At 44.6% G+C, this 19,942-nt stretch overlaps 1 protein-coding gene across 1 annotated transcript in view; it reads right to left on the reverse strand.

Annotated features, from left to right (window-relative positions):
• DNAH8 (dynein axonemal heavy chain 8) overlaps positions 1–19,942 on the reverse strand; it is a 153,177-nt gene that overhangs the window by 78,692 nt on the left and 54,543 nt on the right. The window contains exons 34-44 of the mRNA XM_081903566.1: positions 18,190–18,327; positions 17,292–17,532; positions 16,661–16,860; positions 15,236–15,389; positions 14,952–15,115; positions 12,490–12,592; positions 11,884–11,988; positions 10,133–10,294; positions 7,928–8,152; positions 7,162–7,334; positions 6,597–6,775 (exon numbers count right to left, since the gene is read on the reverse strand). Of these exons, the coding sequence (XP_081759692.1) occupies positions 6,597–6,775; positions 7,162–7,334; positions 7,928–8,152; positions 10,133–10,294; positions 11,884–11,988; positions 12,490–12,592; positions 14,952–15,115; positions 15,236–15,389; positions 16,661–16,860; positions 17,292–17,532; positions 18,190–18,327 (1,844 nt within the window). The remainder of the gene's footprint in view (positions 1–6,596; positions 6,776–7,161; positions 7,335–7,927; positions 8,153–10,132; positions 10,295–11,883; positions 11,989–12,489; positions 12,593–14,951; positions 15,116–15,235; positions 15,390–16,660; positions 16,861–17,291; positions 17,533–18,189; positions 18,328–19,942) is intronic.

Genomic DNA, 19,942 nt, shown 5'->3' on the forward strand with positions numbered 1-19,942 from the left:
CCTGTCAGACACGCCCATTGTGTTAGGCATGAGTTGGCTGGAGAGGCATAGTCCCGCTGTAGCGTGGTACCAGCGGCAAATCACCTTCTGCTCATCGTATTGTGCTCAGCATTGCATCCAAACCTATCAGGAGGAAGGAGCTGAGCAGCAACTGCACCTGGGCATGGTGCAGGCAGTGCCTCACAAGTACGAGGGGTTCTTGGAGGTTTTCTGCGAGAAAGAAGCTGACAAGTTGCCGCCTCACAGGCCTTACGACTGTGCGATCGACCTGGTGCCAGGGGCGCAGCTGCCAACTGCAAAGCTGTATTCCATGTCTGAGGACGAGATGCAAGAGCTCAGAGAGTTCATAGAGCATAATCTGAAGCGCGGGTTCATCCGGGAATCCAAAGCAGTGGGAGGCAGTCCTGTTTTCTTTGTGAAGAAGAAAGACACGCCCCAAAAAAGACTCATTGTGGACTACCGGTTCATAAACAGACTGACTAAGCCCAAGGCCTTTCCCATGCCCAAGATTGACGACCTCCTAGCGACCGTTAGGAAGGGTAAGATCTTCACCAAGTTGGATTTGCGTGGAGCGTACAACCTCATCCGCATCCGGAAGGGCGATGAGTGGAAGACTGCCATGTTCACGCCTCTAGGCACGTATGAATACAGAGTTATGCCGTTTGGTCTCCAAAATGGCAGCCACGTTTTCCAAGCATTTATGCATCACGTGTTGGCGGGACTCCTCTACAAGAAGTGTGTATGTTTTCTCGACGACATCCTGATTTTCTCGGAATCGCCGGAAGCTCACGAGAAGGATGTAAAGGAGGTCCTACAGAGGTTGAAGGAGCACAGGCTGTACGCCAAGTTGGAGAAGTGCCAGTTTGATGTGACGGAGGTGGATTTCCTTGGCTACAAGCTGTCCGACGAGGGGCTGGCCATGGACAGAGTCAAGGTCCAAGCGGTGTTGGACTGGAAGAGCCCACGCAATCGAAAGGAAGTCCAGAGATTCATCGGATTTGCCAATTTTTATCGCAAATTCATCAAAGGTTTTGCCAATGAGACGGCAGCAATCACGGACACCCTCAGTTCCAAGAAGAAGAAGTTCGCTTGGACGGAACAGGCAGAGCGCTCTTTTCGGAAGCTTAAAAGCCTCTTCGCCTCTGAGGAGCAGCTATTGCACATGAATCCCGGCAGGCCCATGCGGGTGGAAACCGACGCGTCAGACAGAGCGGTTGGAGCCGTCCTTCTGCAGGAGGATCCGCAAGGCAATTGGAGGCCGGGCGCCTTCTACTCCCGGAAGCTCAGCAAGACGGAGCGGAACTACACCATATGGGACAGGGAGCTGTTGGCCATTCATGCAGCTTTCAAAGCGTGGCGACACTTCCTCATAGGAGCCAAGCACACAGTGCAGGTCCGCACGGATCACAAAAACTTAGAGTATTGGCGAACGGCAAAGCTGCAGACCCAAAGACACATGCGCTGGGCAGAATTCTTTGCGGATTTCGACTTCAAAATAGAATACATCCCGGGGGACTCCAATGTTATAGCAGACGCACTCTCCAGGAAACCGCAATACCTTGAGGAGCCGACACCAATTGCAGCGAAGCACATTTTCGCACCGCAGGCGTGGGCGTGCGCTGCCATCGCAGTCGACCTGGACGCGGTGCGACGCGCGTTGCAAGCGGATCAATTTGCACAGTCCAAGATGGAGGAGCTGCGCAGCAGGTCGCAAAGAGACGATGAGTTCCAGTTGCGGGACGGGCTCTTAACTCGCAAGGGTGCCCTCTACGTGCCAAACGACGAACTTCGCGCAAAGGTTCTGCAGCAATTGCACGACGCCCCCAGTGCGGGCCACTTCGGCAAGGAGAAGACAATAGAATTAGTGGCCAGGGACTTTTGGTGGCCCCAGATGCGGGGAGAGGTGGCGGATTACGTCGCCAGGTGTGACACCTGTCAGAGGTCCAAACCAGTACACCAGAAGCCGGCGGGATTGTTGGAACCACTGGAAACGCCGCAGCAGCCATGGGAGAGGGTAGCACTGGACTTTGTTACTGACCTGCCCAGCTCCAGAGGCAAGACGGCGGTGCTGGTGGTTGTGGACTTGTTCACCAAGATGGCGCACTTCATTCCTTGTGCCAAGGTGGCGACGGCAGAACAGACCGCCAAACTCTTCATCGACCACGTGTTCAGAGTGCATGGACTACCGCAGTCCGTCCTGTCCGACAGGGGGCGCCAATTTGTTTCCAACTTCTGGCAGAAGCTTCTGGGTATCCTGCACGTCAAGATCGACCTAGCGTCGGCGAGACATCCACAGACCAACGGCCAAGCAGAGAGGGTCAACGCGATCATGCAGCAGTACCTGAGGTGTTACGCCAATCAGCGACCCGCAGCGTGGGTGGACTACCTGCCGATGGCTGAGTTTGCCTACAACAACACGAAGCACGCATCGACCGGGGTGACGCCGTTCTTCGCGAACAATGGCCGTCATCCCAGAACCTTTCCGAGGCTTATAGCACCAGGAGAGGGGGTGCCTCAAGAGGCCGACCAGTTCGCAGCAGAGTTGCAAGAGGTGCACGAGGAGCTGCGGAGACATTTGGAGCTGGCCAAACAGGCCTATAAGGTGCAGGCGGACAAGCACAGAAGGGCGGGAGAAGACATCCAGGTGGGGGACTGGGTATGGTTAGCGGCCCAAGCGATGCCAGCCAAATCGTTAGCCAAGAAGAAGCTAGGACACAGGCAGCTAGGACCATACCAAGTTGAGGCTAGGATCAATCCTGTAGCATTTCGCCTGGCCCTTCCAGAAGGCTCCAGAGTGCACCCGGTCTTTCATAGGTCGGTGCTCACTCCCTACAAAGCCCCGCACAGGTTTCAAGAGTCAGAAACAGTACCAGACCCACGCAAAGGGGCACCCAAGAGGGGGGGGTCGCCTAGGGCCGAACCCCTCAACGAGGTCACAGAGATACTGGACTCGAGATGGGGGGAAGAGGGGGTTGAATACTTTCTCGCCAGAGAGGGCACCCCAGCCACTGCCAATAGTTGGGTGCCGGGCTACGCGTTAGACGAACCCCTTTTGAAGGAAGAGTTCCATGCACTTTTCCCACATAGACCCATGCCAGCTGAGTACTTTGATGACTGGCTTTTCACACCCACATTGTCAGATAGCACGTTCAGGGGTTTCTCTTCCCCCGAGGAAAGAACACCAGAATCAAGCCCGCCCAGGGGATCGTGCTCGGGGGTGGACACGGAAACCCCTTATTGGTGGGAGGAGCAACCAGAGGAGGAATGGCGTAAGAGGTGGATGATGGGTCCTTGGCGGGCAGCACCAGAGGAAGTAGCAACGGAAGAAGAGACTGAGATGGCTTTGGGTGAAGAACCCGAGTTCGAACACACATACACAGAACTGCCAGCAGAGAACATTGACGTAGACGACCTGTATCCTGAGCCTACCCCCGAAGAGCCGCAGTTTCCACAACCGGCACCCGCCGAGCGGGAGGGGGGAAGGGGGGGCTTCGAGGGGGGGATGGATGTCAGGGTTTCAGGGAGAGAAGAGCAGATGGGGGAGGAGACAGAGAGCGAGGGGGAAGAATCCCAGAGAGATGAGGAGGAGGATGACGATGACCAAAGGTCGTCCATGAGTCTGTCCAGTGAGTCAGAGGACTCCCAGAAGGGAGCCCCCCTGATCAGACCAAAGGGAGGCCAAGGGGGAAGCAGTGAGGAGCAGGGGAGCGAAGGGAGAAGCCCCAGTAGGAGTTGGACACAGGAGCCGGCTTCTCAGCCGGAACGGAGTGAAGGGGGTGGAGTTACCAGTGTGTCAGAGGGAGCAGAGCGAGAAGGAGACAGGGGGAGGAAATCGGAGCAGGACGCTCAGCCGGAGGGGGTGGAGAGTAGCACCGGGAGCAGTGTAGCGGTCGAGAGAAAGGTCAGAAGCAACGTACGCGCGCCAAGTTCAAATGTAGAGGCGCGCGGAAGTGAGGAGAGCCCTGGGGAGGAGCCCGGCCCCAAAGCGAGAAGGAGGGGGGCAGAGGCATCAGAGGATTCAGCCTCGGCCGAGTCCCGGCGAGGGGGAACCCAGGGGGGCAGAAAGACCCTGCGGAAAAGGAAGGAGAGGAAGAGGTGGTCCAGCACAAGCCTCTTAAATTGGTGCCGAGGCGGTACAGATTCAGAGGGTACTTCAGCGGTCTAACGTTACAGACGTAGAGTCACAAAGATGGAATGCAAACGCAACCATGATCTTCAATAAAGACTTTCTGTAAATAAACCGGATTGGAGTTGGGTCTCTTGTGAGCTGGGACCAGACGGGTGGCTCTGACAGTATCATACTGTTAAGTCACAACTGAACATATCAGACGACACAGCGATTCTTCAAACAGCTCTTGTTTATTCACAGGCCAGAACAGAACTGAACTGAAGAGTTCAGTCAGCCTGCTTATATAGAGCTCCAGTACAATGTAACTGTAACAATTTTCTAAAACTATCCAATCACTGAACGTCACTTTCAATCCCTTATTTGCATAACTATCTACAGTATCCCCCTGCTGGCCCAGGGTGAGAACTTCAGTACATAACACATACCAGTTCCTACAACTTTCCTGGGCAGCTGCAGTATTCATAAGGAAAGTTTTAAGAAAATTAATGGTTTCTCAGGCCCAAAGCTTTGTAAATGTGATGTCAGAATACCACATCCCGACTACTCAATTCAGCATTTATTTTGCATGCACAATTGCTACAGCCCTCATACAAAAGTCTTTTTAGGCATCTCAGTGTTGGGGCCATAACATTTAGATTGGCCCTGTACTTCCCCAGAAATCCATAGTGTGTACGCCATCCTTTGTCAACCTGGCATTCCCCAGATGTTCTGGACCACATCCTGCATTGGCTAGAGCCAGCAAGGCTGTGCTGGCTGTGGCTGATTAGAATCGTCTCATGGCAGATAGAGATTAAACCTGCATGAATCTTACCTTGTGCAATCTTATACATGCCTGTTCAGAAGTAAATCCCATTGAATTCAAAGGGGTTTACTCCCAGAGAAGTGTGCATTGGATTGCAGCCCTAGGCATTGGATCTTTGAATCAGTAAATCTTCACTTCTAATCCAATATGAAACGCTTTCTTGTACATACTACAGCTGTAGAATTTGTTTTTCTTAACTTTTGCATGGCAATGTAATCTTCCTTCTCTTATCTTTTAAACACAAGTATCAAAACTAAGACCATTTTAAAAAATGAATTACTCCTTAGGAAAAAAATTAGAACAGTACATTTCTAATTATGAAACAAGTAACCGTTTATTACCATTACAATTTGCTGTAGTACAGTATACTATAGTGCCAATATATTTTGATTTCATATTACATTCAGCTTGCATCTTACAAACTGTTATTACATTTCTTAACTCAGTCTTCTATAAAAACTATTATTCTATCTTGCAATTTCCCCTTATCAGATATTGGCAGGCCAATCCTGCACATATTTACTCAAGAGTAAATCCCACTAAATTCAATTGGGCTTGCTCCCACGTAAATTCTTGAATTGAATCTCTTTCCCTTGATTCCTCTTTGCTGTAAACTCCACAGGGCAGGGACCTTGCAGCTCCATCAACATCTACTCGAGAATTACCACTGAGTTCAATGAGACTTATCTCATATAAGTGGGTAGAGGAATTCTTATTTTCCAATTTAAGAATTTTAAAAACACACAGGTTCCAGTGATAAAGATTGGTATGCACTTAACTCCAGATGTTGCTGAACTATGTATTTTGCCGTTTTATATTCTGATTTAATAATAATAATAATAATAATAATAATAATAATAATAATAATAATAATTTATTTGTACCCCACCCATCTGGCTGGGTTTCCCCAGCCACTCTGGGTGGCTTCCAACAAAAACCAAAAATACTCTAAAATGTCACATATTAAAAACTTCAATGCCTTCAGATGTCTTTGACACCTGATGGGAGGGCGTTCCACAGGGCGGGTGCCACTACCGAGAAGGCCCTCTGCTTGGTTCCATGTAGCTTTGCTTCTCACAATGAGGGAACCACCAGAAGGCCCTTGGCGCTGGACCTCAGCGTCCGGGCAAAATGATGGGGGTATACTAGGTCGAGGCCATTTAGGGCTTTAAAGGTCAACACCAACACTTTGAATTGTGCTCGGAAATGTACTGGGATTTTATCCTGTGAACTGCCCTAAGACCTGCAGGTATAGGGTGGTATATAAATTAAATAAATAAATCAACTACAGCTCCCACAATTGCTGATCATTGGCCATATTGGCTGAGGCTCAAGGGGGTGCAGAATAGGGAAGCAGTTTCAGAAGCAGGGTTGGGAGGGTGAAAAGAGGGCTTAGAAGTTGCACAGGGTAGAAAGGAGAAGGTCTAAGGAGTTTCCATGGGGTGGCGAGTGAAGGCTTGGTGAGCAGCATAAGCAGGGGGCAGAATCCCCCTTGTGTCAGCATAACTATGGCTCCCTAACCATTTTTCCATACACTGGCTTAGGCAGATACTGTGACAGATACTAACTACAGTATTTGATGAGCCTATATCGAACACCAGTGGTGCACTGAACGCTGTTAATTCCATTACTCCTTTTCAATATGTCCAACAAGCCAGGCCTTACCTTTGAAAATACGGCCCAGTCCTCTGAAATCCATTTGATCTGAGCAGTTAAATACGACTACATATTTCCCCAAAGCTTTCCCCATGTCTTTCGTTGTTTCTGTTTTGCCGGTACCAGCAGGTCCTGCTGGAGCTCCTCCCATGTTCATTCCCAAAGCCTGAGCTAAAGTAATGTAGCATCTGTAAATGTAAATCCAGATCACTGCAGTATGGAATAAGGTTGTGTACGAATACAATGCAATTGAAGCTCACTCTACATGTTGAACTTGGGTAACACACAAGCCCCCATTCAGTAGCGGTGGCAGAAGGATCAGGTAGCCACTATGGAGCTCAAAGATTCTCAGACTCTGCAAGTCTATGATAGGTCCCTTGCAGTAGGAGGGAGGGGAGATGGTTAGAGAAATGCAAGAGCACTGCTCTGCCCTTACTTCCACACTGCTGGCAAGAGGCTGGCAGAGTTTTGGATGTGGTAGTTCAACTGCCTTCAGTTCTCCCTCGCCTAGACCATTTAGGGTTGTTATCACTATTCAATTATAGATAATATGTAATGGATCCACTCTTCTTACCTGTCTGTTAATGGTGTTATAACTAGCCGATCTGTGCATCCCAGAAATTCATTTTGATAAACAAAATCAACATCCGTAATCGACACCAATGTTTGATCGAGATCTTCCTTAAAATAAAATCTGGACTGCTTCAACCATTCAAAATCGGTCACTGATTTTATATGCATTTTAACCTTAAAAAAGAAACATTAATTATATCATAACAGTACAGAAATATAATTCACTTGATTAATTGAAAAGTTACTCCATTAAAATTATTCCTGCTATTTTCTCTCCTAATACTCATTTCTAGTAACTAAGAGCATTTTTTTGTTCTGATTTTTTTTTGTCACCATACCTTTGCTACTTTTGTGCTTTAGTATACTGATTAATTCTCTTGTTTTCATTCTCTATTCCTCTCCCAGCCAAGGCCTTAATGACTTACTGGGCAGCACTTCTTCAATTAAGTACTTGCCAGCCACCATTAGAAGTTTACGCCAGCTTTGAGTTAAATATGTACAGGTTTAGCCATCCTGTGGTGGATGCTTAAGAAACAGTGCTTACATCTAACCATACAAGAAACTGCTTACATCTAACCATGGCCCAATTACTCTTAAGAGGAGAAAAATCTAAGGGAACTCTAGCGACTGTCTTTCACCTCCTTCTTGGAGACTGTGATTCTCTCACACAATCCCGGCCAGGCCAAACAGTGATATTGGATACATAGCAAACTTGGTAAGTTAGATATGAACTACATTAAAGATTTCAGCTAACATTTATACTTTACCAAGTCATCAAATATATCACGCTGATGCACATGAATTGTAATGAGGGTTTCAAACTTCACTCTGTCAAACTTCGTAAGATCATGAGTTGTCTGGCCAATAAGTGTATTCAGAATATCCAGAAATTTCTGATTTGTTACTGACATTATTTTCCTATCATCTTTTGCGTTGGTTAATGCTTCTTCTGAATCGTGTGTCCACAGCATCTGAATTCCCAGCAACCCTACCTATAATAAATTTAACAAATAAAATATGTGCATGAATATTTATAGTGCATTCCAGCTCATACTTTTAAACTATAATTTAGAGTGATTAACTAGAACGATTAACAAATGCGGTTTTGATATGGATTTTCCTTTGGAGGCGGGAAGTAAATCAGGAAGTTTCAAGGGTCCTCTTCTCTATCATCATTTTCACATACATTCAGTGAAGTCCATAAGCAACCCTGTAAATTCCTTTACCATATTGCCATAATGAAGCATACAAACAACTAATAATATTTTCTTTAGAAGCCGTCAAAGGTAAAACAGTCAGGGTTGTTGTTCTTTATGTTACAACTATGACTCTTCCCTGGAAGTAAGAAACAGGAGGAAGCACATCTGAAAGCTTATCATGAAGCTTCAAGTGAGAAGGAACTTTGACTTCTGGAATACTCACTAAAAACAGCCTACAATAACACTGGTAAAAACTAAGAATGACAGTGGCAAATACGACAATGGACATGGCCAGCAAATTCCAGCTACCCTTCCATTTCCAGCAATATAGGGACTTGTCACCCACAAATAAATGGGTGACTTACAACTTTATAGTGAGCATTATTGCTGCTTCATCGGGTATCAAGGCTCATGGAATTACAAGAGAAATAATTGTCTTCCTGGGCCCTGAAAAAACAAGCTCTGTCCAGAGGTCCTTTAAAAAGGTAAAGGGACCCCTGACCATTAGGTCCAGTCGTGTCTGACTCTGGGGTTGCAGTGCTCATCTCGCTTTATTGGCCAAGGGTCTGGCGTACAGCTTTGGGGTCATGTGGCCAGCATGACCAAGCTGCTTCTGGAGAACCAGAGCAACGCGCGGAAACGCCGTTTACCTTCCCGCCGGAGCGGTACCTATTTATCTACTTGCACTTTGGCGTGCTTTCGAACTGCTAGGTTGGCAGGAGCAGGGACTGAACAACGGGAGCTCACCCGGTCGCGGGGATTCGAACTGCCAACCTTCTGATCGGCAAGTCCTAGGCTCTGGTTTAACCCACAGCGTCCCTTAGAGGTCCTTTACCCACCTTTTTACCTACTAGTACAGTGATACCTCGGGTTAAGTACTTAATTCGTTTTGGAGGTCTGTTCTTAACCTGAAACTGTTCTTAACCTGAAGCACCACTTTAGCTAATGGGGCCTCCTGCTGCTGCCGCGCCTCCGGAGCACAATTTATGTTCTCATCCTGAAGCAAAGTTCTTAACCCGAGGTACTATTGCTGGGTTAGCGGAGTCTGTAACCTGAAATGTATGTAACCTGAAGCGTATGTAACCCGAGGTACCACTGTAGTTAGAATATTTGAAAAGAACCAGGTTTACATTCATACTTTGCACTAAAGAGTACAGCGTGACCTCAGACCAGTCACCCTCCCTTAGCTTAACCTGCCTCCCAAGGTTTTTGTGGGAATAGAACGAGTGGGGTGAGGAGAGAACCATGTAAATGAAATCCAATGAAATGAATGAACAAATAAAAATACTTTATGCTGCTATCCAGAAAATTGAAGTTGACAGCCCTCCATAAAGCAGCAGATCACAACATAGGACTGGGGACTCACAGCCTCTCTCCATTCTGTCTTCTCTAAAAACTACCATTTAGCTATAAAATAAATAAAGCAACCACTATCGACATCTTTTCAGATCATTCATTACACCTGTTGAATCACATACAAGATATGTCCCTCAACAAGTATACCACACCCATTAGCGGAGACAAGTAATATTGTGCACATACAAGTTAATGTTAAGCAATTATAAATACCATTGATATCAAAAGGAACCTTAAAGTGGGTAGATGTGCCTATTATTTATGACTACTGTATTTATTCTCACAAATGGCTAAGTTTCAATCCAGAAAAATATGCGCTTATCGACAGGCTTTTTCATTTGTCTTTCAGCATGCAAACCTAGTCTTTTCACCTCAGGCCATCATAGCTGGATCTTACCTGCTTTCCAGACTTCTCACCTGTGCAGGAAAATGGTAAAGGAAGTTCAGTAGCTGGTACCCTGGATCACTAATCTGATAGAAGGCTGCCCGAATGACACAGTGTAATGAAGACTGTTGCATTTTCAGTAGATCCATCAGCCAGAGCTCTACAGGTCCTTTTGCATTTACTGGGGTGTCCAACTGAAAAATTAAAAGTAGCGTATTAATTATTCAAATTGGGGTTTACAGTCTCTTTAGTTTGATTGAGAAAGGAGACAATGTACTAACTGGTGAATACCAGAAGTTTGTTCATTTCTGCTCAGGAATAAGGTAGGCAAATCAAACTGGATGCCTCAAAATTCTGCAAAGCTAAGCAAGTTCTGGTATGGTTTCACATTGGATGGGGGACCGTGGGTTGAGATTCCTGCATTGCAGGGGGTTGGAATAGATGACCCTCAGGATCCCTTCTAACTCTACAATTCTATGATTCCATGATCCAAATAGTCCCAATTCTTCCATTTTTGGATGTCTAAAAAAATTACCGGTAAACTAAAGCAATTTTCTCAACAACAAATATATAAGAAAGGAAAGAGAAGAGTTCAAATGGGGTACAATGAGACCATAAGAAAAGACTGTTGGTCTTATTTTAAATGTGTTTCTTAATGGAAACTAGAATACCACCAAGTGAGATTGTGTTCATCGTGTTACTTGAGGCAGGAAAAAATGTTTACTTAAGACAGAACATTGAGAAAGAAGAATTATCTGATGGGTTGGAGTTCAATGAGCTTATTTTGACAAGATTGTTTAACAAAGTTTATTTTTTGCAATTGTGATGCAAGGCATCCTTTGACTTCAGATATACCCAGCACAACCTAAACAGCCAGTTCCTTGTGTCATGGAGCTGCTGTCCTGACAGTTTCAAAATGCTATTCAAACCTCACAGAAAGACCTGATTGCAGGGGTGGCCATTGTGGGGTGGAATTAATTCATTTTCAGTGTACTGAACTGTGTCATACAAGTTGATATTTTAATTTCAAAACAAGTATGGTTTCCCTTGTTCCTGTCTTCACGGCTGGATAAAAAATGATGTGAATTTGGGGGATTGCATCAAACACTCAGGAGTGATACACTGCTCACCCTAAGATCCTACACACAAAGTTACCTGGGAGTAAAAAGCATTAAACACAGAACAAACCCATCTAAGACTAGAATTCACAGGTACACACAGAGAAAAGCTAACATGATTGTGCTCTTCCTACTGCTGAGGGCTCCTTTCTTATCTGTCTACCTCATCTAATGAGCAAGAATCTACTTCCTAAAACATGGTTTACTGAGGAACAAAAGAACTAGAGTACTGTTATAATTTTAAACAGTTGCTGTACATATGATAAAATATGTCAAAGAGCACTGCCTGCTGCTACTTCATGGGCTTGTAGCTCATACATTCCAAAGCTTCATACTGTATAGTAAAAATGTTATTGTTAAAAGTTAGTTAATGTATAAAGACTAACTCCATACTACCCCATCCACAGTCATCAAAAGCTAGCCAAATATTTTATATCTCAAAAACATTTTTATCATCGTATTCAGGCTTTGGCAAGTCTAAGGGGTGGGTGGGATTGTTTTTAGTTAATATATTCTAATTAGAGGACAGTCCTCTTACATCCTTCTGCACAAAGAAATAACATTTTATTTTTAACTGAGCCAAATTTCTAGGATAGTAAGCAAGGAAAGATTAATTATAAAATTCAGAATCATACTGAATTATATTTTTAAAATGCAAATATTACAGGAATTTTTTCTCCTTCTCTTGATATGACTGCCATTATGCGATCATAATCCTTTGGATGAAATTCCACTTCATTTATGTTGTCCGATAAACCAGGCAAATGTGGCTGAAAGAAAAATAAAATCCATGAATGCATGTAGTATTCTAGCCAGGACATTTTCACAAATTAGCTTATTTTTGTAAATGAGCACAATTTCTGAATTAAAGAGAAGAGCAAATGATGTTGATGGCCAGATCCCAACATGGATTTCTTCCCACCATGGGAATTTACTCCTTGGTAAAGAGCTGCATTCAGCCAAAGGTTATTTGAATTTATAGGAGAGTTTCCAATAGGAAGTGACAAGAGGGAGCCATGCTGGAGTGATGAGAGCATAGTAGTTAATGTGCAAGAATTCTGGAATTCACCCTAAGTCTGGCTATAACAAGAGCCTCTATTTTCCAAGATATGTTGAACCATTTCAATGAAACTAGCATAAATCATGCTTACAGTCACTGACTCCTTTGCACTGCAGTTTTAAAGGTACATGAAATACACAAAATCAGAGCTGTTTCAAATTTGTTCTGCATCCAGTAAATACTATTTTTCCATATATATGTTGGAACCTACCTGAATAGTGTGTGAATCACTAGCTTGTCCAAGTATTTCCAGAAGAGCAGGGTCAGAGATAAAAAAGAATCTGGGAAACAGCAATCTTTTCTTTTCCAAATATCTTTAATAAGAAAAGAGATTTATTTAAGAAAAGGTTTTCCCCTCCATTTTTTGAAGTGCAATTACTTGGGAGTTTCAAATAAATGTAGGTAATATCAATCCAAGATGTAAATTTGCCAGTGGGGCAGAGCTACTATGCTAGCTTTCAGGTAGGTGAGCGTTTACCAGGAGGGAGAGAGAAGGGATGAAGCAGCAGAGGGGTGGGCAAGGTGCAAATGCAGAGCCAATCCAGTGTTTCTGTTGCACTGTGGTGACCTCTCCGCCACCTCCCCATTCGGGTAAGCGAGCCAGCTAAAAGGTAAAGGTAAAGGGACCCCTGACCATTAGGTCCAGTCGTGACCGACTCTGGGGTTGTGGCGCTCATCTCGCTTTACTGGCCGAGGGAGCTGGCGTACAGCTTCCGGGTCATGTGGCCAGCATGACTAACCGCTTCTGGCGAGCCAGAGCAGCGCACAGAAACGCTGTTTACCTTCCCGCCAGAGCGGTACCTATTTATCTACTTGTACTTTGACGTGCTTTCAAACTGCTAGGTTGGCAGGAGCAGGGACTGTTCAACAGGAGCTCACCCCGTGGTCTGGATTCGAACTGCTGACCTTCTGATCAGCCAGTCCTAGGCTCTGTGGTTGAACCCACAGCGCCACCCGCGTCCCCACCTACCAGGTAGCAAACTGCTTCTGATCAATTCTATGCAAATGATGCATAGCAACAAATCTCAGGATTGCATGCTGAGTTTCCAGTACCCACAAAAGCTTATGCCATAATCAAAGTTTTAATATTTAAGATGCCACAAAACTCATTGGCTTGGCTTGCAGCAGAGTTAACATGGCGACTCCTTTGGAAATTCTCATGCCCATCTGTGGACAGCTTCAGAAGCCTAAGACCTCCACAGGTTGAACCTGGAAATGCTTCTGGAGCTACTGCTGGTTTTTATTAATTTCCTGGGTCAAAGTTGCTTTGCTGCTCTTCTTGCTCTGCTCCTCTGTATTATAACAAGCTTCTGCCCTTTCTGGCCATTATATCCACTTTCCTTTATCTGTGCAACTTACGGGCATCCAGATTATAGACCCAACTTATGCTTCTAGCTCTTGCCTATTCCCAATTCTTTTCTTGCCTTAGGAAGCCTTTCCTCATGATCTTGCTAGTAGTAACACTATCTGTTTCCTTTCACAACCACCTGACTTGATAACTTCTTCTGGATTTCTGAACTCTGCAATCCTGGTTTTGCCCTCCCCATGCTAAGGGGGTCCTCTCATTGCAAGCACATGACAGTTGCAGTGCCAGGCAATACAATGGGGTGGCAACAATCTTTGCTCTCCAGGAGTCCATAGAAAGCACACAACAAACAGGTGCAGATGAGAGTTTGAGATGGCAGCAGGGTTTCTCATACCACATGCACAACACCCTAAAGGCCTTGGGAGTTTGCCTGTTCCCCATTTCTGGTAAGAAGATGTAGTAAGTAAGTGATGGAAGAGGGATTTGTGATGCAACTGCGCCAAAGCTGCTCTGTCCCACATGCCTCACATCCAATGCTACTTTAGTTTTTGCATATTGTGGTACATGCTAATGGATGATAAATCAGTGTTCACTGATATTTATTTTCAGCCTGCATAGACAATAATATTGAGACTCGTTCAGGGCCATTTGTAGTTTCAGGGGTTTTTGTTTTTTTTACTATTTATTCCCACACACATCCTTTTAAAAACACCCATCCCAGCTACTGCCTAGTGCCCAACATCACCTAAGGTCATCCTTGACCTTAATCGGGGAGCTACAGATCAAAATTCCTCCAGCTTCTCCCAATTCCTAAAATTCTGGTACTAGAAAATTAAAAGTATAAAAAGTGAAGCATGGGTGTATAGAAGCCTTGATTTATGGGAAGATCTACTATAAACAGAAGAAAATATTCCTGCTTTTTACCTTCCAATATTATCTGTACTTTGAGCCATAACTTAGCTTTGGCAATTGACTGTCTGGAGTGAATTAATAAAAATATGCAAGACTAGAACAGTAATTATTTATTTGCAAAGTGATTTTTATATTATTATTATTCTGATTTTTTTTTACCAAACTAAAAAATATACCAAAGACCATAAGCAAATTTACATATATGGGCCTAAACTCATAAATCTGCACTGAGCATGCCAGCTGCACATGCTACAAATCAATCCCCTAAAATCTCTTAATAACTTCCCAAAACACCATTCCCAGAACTCTCCCCTTAATACCAAACACGAAATGACACTAAAATTAAGAAGCATGCAATGTTAATTAAAACCATAAAAAGTTAATTAAGATGGACTATTACTTTGACCTAAATTAAAAGGATCAGATTTTTTTCAAAAAGTTTGTAAACTTTGTACCCTGTCAACGACTTCTGGCACACTTCCAACTGCTCGTGTAAATGCGGTAAAAGCTGCCCCATAGTCTCGTCTCCAACACAACAGTTAACTACATTGGGGTTTTCATGAGCTCGCTGCATTATTTTTATCCATGATTTGTCAATGTTTTGAAAACGTTTTGCTTCCTAAACAGAGTAAATGTAATGGAAACGTGAATGAATATTATGTCATTCTAAAGTGCAACTACTGCTACGTAGCTACATTTGAAGCTCAATATTTACATAACTTAATCATGATAGAGTTACCTGAGGTAACTGCTTGGCAATATCTCCACCGACAAAAACAGCTTCAAGATAAACCCAGAGGTTTTGCACAATCAACCATTCTTCAATTATATCGCTGGAGGTACTAAGTTTGAACACCCAGTTCTGAATCTCTTTTTTAAAAGGTGCATTGTATCTGAGAATAGGAGGCAAGAAAATTCAGCATGAAATTCAAGAGTGACCCTTTTCACAATATTATTGTTACTATATTCTTTTAACAACTCCCCCCCCCCCACTTAAAATATCTCTACAGTATTTGGTAGTGCCTTTGTGTAGACAACCCTTTTTTCTCTTCCCTCTTCTCCGCTCCTCGAGTTTTGGAGCTAACTGTGGTTCACCTTTACAATTGTGAAGGTGTTGCGGCCTTGTTCACACGTAATGCTAAGCCAAACTGTGACTTGGCGTGAATGAGCAAGCATGTTGGTGCACAGTGAGAAAATCAAGACTGCTTGGCTCTTCCCCTGCTGCTGCCATGATACTGAGAGCTAAGCCATGGTTTGGCTTAGTATTATGTCTGAACCAAGGTTCATGGTTTGCTTCCCTCAAACCACAAACAGAAAGCAAAGCACAAACCTTGATACAACTTGTGATTTACCTGGAGTGAGGCAAACCATGAGCTATTATTTGGACATAACGCTAAGCCAGATCGCAGCTTAGCTCCCACTAGTAGCTGAAGGAGGAGAGGAGCGAAGCATCTATGATTTTCTGAGTATTTGCCAGCATGCTTGCTCATTCATGCTAAGCCATTGTTTGGCTTCATGTAACCTGTGAACCAGGACTATGGCGAACTCTTGGTAGGCCCAAACCACAGGATGCAACCATACTTGGAAGTAGGTTTTTGTAACTGTGGTTAGACTACCTTAGTGATAGTGTTGGTGCAGATGTAATACTAAGAGTTTGCTCCAAAACTGAAAGAGAGAAGGGGAGGACACTTACACAAGAGGGGACAAAGAGGGAGGGGTGTGCACATCTGCAAGCTTCTCCTAATCGCCTAACTGTGATAAGGTAACTGGGCACTGTTACATTTGCACCAAGCTGGTATGGGTGGCTGCAGCATCCTATTGCCCTGGCCATTGCTTAGGGTGGATAGCAGAAGAGCACCTTGTCTGGCCTCAGAGAGCACAGCTCCAACTCTATGGCCAAAATTACTCAGGTACCATGAACATACTCGCCTGGGTACTGTGCCAGTTGTCTTGGTTAAATAGGGCAAAGGGTACTCTCTCTCTTCTGTCCTACTCAGCCACAGTTGGAGAGAAGTGAGAGATCACTGGACTTTTTGTTAATATTGTTTATTATGCCTTTAAATATTTATGACTTGTAAGGTGCCTTGGAAAAAATATATATCCTGAGTTGTAAGAATGAGACAAAAATGTTAATAAAAGCATTCTACAAAATCTGTGAAACTACCTGTTACTCATCAAAGAGCCCAGGATCATTAAGCTGTCCTCCATCAGTGTAATAATTTCAGCAGATTCTGTTCCCTTGAGAAGTAGCTCTCCTCTTCCTTTGAATGCTGAAAAACTCAAGACCTGATTTGCCCAACTGTCAATTACTTGAGCTAGCTTAGCTTCAATATCCTTTTCTTTTATAGCAGATATACAGATGTCCTGCAAAGAAAGAAAGATCCTTAAATTAATTTTTAAAAATATTGATAAGCCAACTGAGGAGTCTCAATAACCTTATGTGTGCCCATGTTTAGGTATATCTCTTTTGTGCACTGACACAAACATTGCTGCACATGAGCAAAGAAAGGCATACCTTCTAGGCCAGGGGTTCCCAATTGGTGATCCATGGACCCCAGTGGGTCTTCGTAACCTACCCAGGGGGTCTGTGGTGCCATTCACATAACAAAAACTACCATAGAGCTATTAAAATTTTCAGAAGTAGAGGATCTATGGCTTGGCCTTTGAAAAACAGGTGGTTCACAATACTTAGTTAATTGGGAATGACTGTTCTAGAGCATGCTCACTGACTGTCAAACTGCACCTTAGTCTGGCATTCTCTTTCAATATAAAAATGCAACTGTATGGAAGACTACCTCAATGTCATCTTTATGCTTGAGAAGCGGTGCTTCCATGATATTCCGAAGGCAAAAGGAATCTGATTCCACATCAAATGGATGCCCAGTTGTATCAGAAATCCGGTTCCAGTGTCTTAGTTTCATTGCTTTATTAGTCATCATTTCCAACAGTGGGCAGGACTCACTGAAATCATCTATTCTTTTCTTAAGATCTAAAAATGCTTGCCAGTCTTTGAGCCCCTTAGGTAGTTTGCGGCACCTTTCATTGAAAGAGATTGAACATTTTACTATTTTAAACCTAAAATGTGCAAATATCTTAACAGAAACAAAACAATAAGCTCATTTTTGAAGAAAAACTTCTAAAAGCTTTCCTAAAAACAAATGTATTTGCATCCTAGAGGATTTCATGCTTGGGATCAGACAGATTGAAAGAGCAAGTTCTCTAAAACTGGAACCACAGCTTAGAAGGCATTGCTGTGACTACCTGCTGATGTTGCTTCTCAGGTGTTAGGAATCTTAGGCAGGACTGATCCTGCTTACTTTAAGAGATGCAAAGGCTCATACCACTAAGGTATGCTAGCAAATTCCACCAGAAATGGAAATGGGAGCAGAAATTGTCACGATTTGTATATTCACCCGAGGTCAATAACAGAACTTGTGCAAGCAAATACTGGCTTTTGCTATTGTCATTTTTAATTCCCCAAACATTACATAAATAACCATGTCATTTTCTGCATTTTTCTGACATTTGTATTACGCTGAAATGCATCCAAATTACTCACATAATTAATTATGTAGTTAATTACATTAGTTTCAGCCATAGGCAACAGGGAAAGGAATGGCACAGGTTTTAGCAGAAGATAAAATGTACATAGTGTGGTAGGTGGTTTGCAAATCATGTAGAAAGTAAGCTCACCTGTTTTGAAACTCCAGAAGTTCAGCATTAATTTTTTCAATATCTACATCTCCCCAGAGAATTTCATAATACCCACTGATATTATTCATCACAGTATCATACAATCCATACAGTTTTTGAAGCAAACTTAGCTCCTTCCTGCAAAAAAACACACATTGTGATGGAGTCACTAGCATACCTTCCATTTGTAAAAGTGGGATGTGGGTGTCGCTGTGGTCTGAGCCTTTTGGGCTTGCCGATCAGAAGGTTGGTGGTTCGAATCCCTGCAACAGAGTGAACTTCCGTTGCTCTGTTCCAGCTCCTGCCAACCTAGCAGTTTGAAAGCACGCCAGTGCAAGTAGATCAATAGGTACTGCTGCGGCAGGAAGGTAAAGGTGTTCCGTTGCACCAGCAGTGGTTTAATCATGCTGGCAACATGACCCAAAAAGCTGTCTGCAGACAAACACCGGCTCCCTCGGCCTGAAAGCGAGATGAGCGCTGCAACCCCATAGTCGCCTTTGACTGGACTTAACCGTCCAGGGGTCCTTTACCTTTTACCTTTACTTTGTAATGACCGCTCCCCGCTTAAAACGGGGGGGGGGCGCCCTTTGCGTGGACGCGTGCAGCCCCTAGATCTGGAGCGGCTCCAACAGCATAGGCTTGGCCTTGCCTTCCCTCAGGTGGGATACCTGGAGGTCTCCGCCTACCTCAGTCATTTGCCCAATCCCACCTAGGGGAAGCGTTGCCAAGGAGACCAGGAAAGTAGGGGAGGGATTACCTGCCCACACAATAGAGGGAGGATCTTACCTGGGAATCCTCACTTGGCTCCAGAGCTTCTCCCACCCTACCCACCCTCAGTTAATGTCTTATTTTGCAGGTTAACTTTTCTTCACAGGTTTCACAGATTAACTTTTCTTCACAGGTATGCGGGCGCTGCTACGTAAGGTCGCTGTTAAAGGGCCGGAAAGGAATTTCCCTGCATTGGAAGTTTTCGCCTTTTCCGTAGCAAAACGTCACAACTTTGGCGGTATCAGGCCTTGGGTGGAATCCTTTAGTCCATCTTCCTCTTTGCGGCGGCGATACCAGGGTTCCCCGTTAAAGGGGTTTCTGAAGGGAGGCTTTGGCCGTACGCCGAAAGGTTGTCATTGCTCTCCCCTGCGGTGGTGGCGTTACGGGGGCGGCTATCTCTGCTTGAACATATGTTCTCCAGAGCCGGCCCATCCCCCCCCACACACACATATTGGATAACCCTGATGCTCCCTAGGTCCCCGGCTGGGGACTGGGGAGGGAGAACGCCCAATGCCTGAGCCAAGGTCTACCCACATTTGAAATTTAATAAAGTTGTGGCCAATTTAATCCCATAGCACGTTGTCTCGAGTCGTTATTCCGCATGACGGGGGACCGCGGGGGATCTGGGGAACCGCCTGTCCACGCAAAAGTGCAGCTGATTTAATCTGAACTGTGATCAAAACAGTGGTTCCCAATCTGTGGGGCATGGCCCCCTGGAGAGGCACAGATTTATCCCAAGGGGTTCACAGACTGGGGTGGGGGGAGACTTTAGCCTCCAAGACTTGGGATTTTTTTCCCATGAGGCAACTGAGCATCAGGGTGCTGAATTCCAAAAACACTGAGGAGAAGAGAGAAGACAGCTGTGCTGGTACACACATACACCTGCTGCCACATTCACGGTAATGTAGATTCCAAGATGCTTATACTAAAAGTCTTCCAGCCTGCTGCCCAACTTCATTCTGTTAATATCTTACACAACTGCGGT

Source organism: Podarcis melisellensis, assembly GCF_964234715.1.
Source record: "Podarcis melisellensis genome assembly, chromosome: 3".
In the NCBI taxonomy this organism is placed as follows: Eukaryota; Metazoa; Chordata; class Lepidosauria; order Squamata; family Lacertidae; genus Podarcis; species Podarcis melisellensis.